The sequence below is a fragment of the Nothoprocta perdicaria genome, unplaced genomic scaffold (assembly GCF_003342845.1).
Source record: "Nothoprocta perdicaria isolate Ctin4 unplaced genomic scaffold, notPer1 scaffold_393, whole genome shotgun sequence".
Classification (NCBI taxonomy): Eukaryota; Metazoa; Chordata; class Aves; order Tinamiformes; family Tinamidae; genus Nothoprocta; species Nothoprocta perdicaria.
In genome coordinates, this window is record NW_020455636.1 from 1 (window position 1) to 2881 (window position 2881).

General features: G+C 61.3%; 1 protein-coding gene across 1 annotated transcript; it reads right to left on the bottom strand.

Moving 5' to 3' along the window:
- Nucleotides 1-1502: 1502 nt before the first annotated feature.
- On the bottom strand, nucleotides 1503-2415 carry PMAIP1 (phorbol-12-myristate-13-acetate-induced protein 1; the record flags this gene model as incomplete). Its single annotated transcript, XM_026045006.1, is given in 2 exon segments — nucleotides 1503-1625; nucleotides 2364-2415. Coding segments are annotated over 2 exon segments (175 nt in total), but the record flags the coding sequence as incomplete, so codon positions are not given.
- Nucleotides 2416-2881: the final 466 nt, after the last annotated feature.

A 2881-nucleotide genomic window follows, 5' to 3' on the forward strand; every position in this document is an offset into this window, starting at 1 on the left:
GTAGATGTACTGGTGGGGATTAGCATTTTACATCTAAGGTGAATGCGACATAACCCGTGTTCCTGAACTACAAATTGGCCACCTTCCCACCTTACAGTGCTCCCGTAGGCCTTGGGGCCCGTGGGCACCGGCCCCGTCGGCAACACGGCGCYGTCGCCACCAGGCCGCGGAGGCTGCAGCCGGAGCGCGGTCCCTGCCCCGCACGGGCCGCACACGCAGCGTTTCCTGCGCGCACGGCGAGACAGCAGCTCCCGCCCCTCCCTGCAGGAGGTTCTGCTGCTTTTCCAGCGGAGCGAAAAGCGCTGCCTCACACGCTGCCGGTTCCGTTCAGCTCGTGGCGCTGGGACGCACCCGCCTGCGGCGGCACCTGACGCGGCGTCGAGAGCCCAAAGCCGCCGGACAGGAAAGGCTCGGGGATGTGACGCGAYGYCTCTGTCTGGACGGGCTTTCCAGGAGGCGGGTGACAGTCTGAGGGCTCCGCTGCCGCCGAGCCACATCCCTGGAGCCGGCGCAGCCGGAACGTGGGGCTTGGCTGCGGCACCGCGGGGCCTGGGCGATGCTGAGGGCGGCTGGCGCGGGGAGGCGGGAGCCCCTTCTCCTGTGGCGGCCCTCGGAGTGCAGGGCGACCCGAGCTGAGCCGAGCTCCTCCAAAGGCACGAGGGGAAGCCAGTGGGTCTGACTGAGGAGGGCTTTGGGTTTGTTCCCTGTGGCACTGCTCATCCCAGCTGCCACAGCTCTCCYGTGCTGCCYTTKCAAGTGAAACSCCRTCCTCCAGGAGACAGCTCACRTCATAAAAMTTKAAAGRAACCRGTTCTCTCTAATGCCCCCATGTATCATTAGGCAGATGATGGGGCTATGGAGGTTCCGTCTGGAGCTGAGCCTCCTGCTGCCTTCATCACASACYCTGGGCTGCACTGCATTTTGTCTGCACTGGGACAATCTTCTTGGGCTCACTGTGTAACATCCAATCAATATTGCCTAGAAACACTCACTTCATACAAATGGGTTATATATTTATTATATATTTATATAAAGTATRTATTTAAATGTATATACATATATATAATATATAACATAAGATACTATATATACATGATAAATAATAGAAACTAGAATTCTGTTTAATGCACTGATTCATAACTTTTGGTCAATGAAGCAACATTCTGCAACCAATAGCATTTTCATAGAAAGTAGTTTTGGTCCAACAAGTGCCGCGGTGCCAGCAGGGCATCCCCGGCAGCAGAACCGGTGTCTCGGCGCAGGAGGGCGGCTGCCCGCGCGGTGCCCAGCGGCGCCTCCGGCTGCTTCCCGGAGGATTCCTGGGRCGCGGGCCCGAGGTCAGCTGCTCCACGCGCCGCTCTCGCGCCTTCCACCCGCTATTCCCGTGCCCCGCGCGGAGCTGCGGGAGCTGCAGGGCGCTCCAAAGGGATCCCGTCGGGTGCCTTCCTTCAGCAGGCGCGGGCAGGGCAGCGGCGCGGCGCGGGCCGCGCTCCGTGTCCCGCCGCGCGCCGCTCAGCGCTCCGGGCACAGCAGCTTCGCGAGCAGGTTGAGGAGCCGCTGCCGCCGGTGCCACATGTCGCCGATGCGGCGCAGCTGCTCCGCGCACTCGGCCACCGCTTCCTGCTCTGCAGAGCGCGGCGACACGGGGTCAGCAGCGGGGCCACCCGCGACACCCCCGCGCCCCCGCCGCGCCCCCCCCGCCTCTTCGGCTGCCTCCGGAGGAGACGGCTCCGGGTGCAGGTTTCTGCACGCACCGGGCATTGCAGCGAGCGTCTCTCTGCGCTGCTGTTGCTCTTCTTGAGTTCTCTCTCTATAGGACACTTTTTGAAGGATGATACCTTTACAGCATTTTTTTTTATTTCTAGGGGAGATCATTTATGTTTTGAAGTTTTTACAGGAGCCGAGAACTTTTATTACTAGAAATATAAATCTATTCTAGCAGTGGAACAGGCTGCCCAGGGAGGTTGTGGAGTCTCCTACTCTGGAGGTCTTCAAAACCCACCTGGATGCCACCCTGTGCCACATGCTCTAGCTGTGCCTGCTTGAGCAGGAAGGTTGGACTAGATGATATCTAGAGGTCCCTTCCAACCTTAAATATTCTGTGATTCTGTGATTTAGATTTTCTCTCTCTCCCTCTCTCTCTCTCTTTTTTTTTTTTAATTTTAATTTCTTTGATCTTTTTTCAGATCTGCTTCCTCACAATTTCACCCCGATCTTAGCTACTTTCTCCCGATCCCCTCCGTTCCCCTGCGCTCGCCACATTCGGCCGCTGGTCACGACCGCGGTGCTGGAGCGCGGMCGCAGCGGAGCCCCGCCTCGCTCCCGCTTCCCGGCACTCCCGTTCCCGCTGCGCGCGCCGGTACCTGCAGGAGCGGTGTCGGCCGCCGTCTTGAGCCAGGTCCTGCGGGGCAGCATCGCGGCGCTGCGGGGCGCTGCGCGGYTCGGTGCCGCCTTGCGCGGCGCAGTACGATGCGCTATGCGGTACTGCASGCGGCTCGGCCCGGCTCGGTGCTGCGCGATACCAGGGCTGTGGTTGGTGCTGTGCGCGATGCTGGGCACAGAGCTGTGCCCCGTTCTACAAAGGCTGGCGTACGCGGTTCTGTATTCTGTGCTGTTCAAGGTTCTGTACCCGGTACTATGTTGGACGTTGTACCCGCTGGGTTCTGTGCCCGGCGCGGCTCCCGGTTCGGTACGCGGTGCTGTGCTGGGCGCTGCAGCGGGTCTGTGCGCTGCCGTGGGCCGATCGGTACCCGGTGCTGCGCAGTCCCGCCCGCTGCTGCCGGCGCCGCTACAGGCGGCGCTGGGGACCGGGCTCCTAAAGAGGCGGCGGCGCCCGGGGGGTTTCCCGGTGACGCGCGGGAATCCCGCCCCTCCCGCCGCC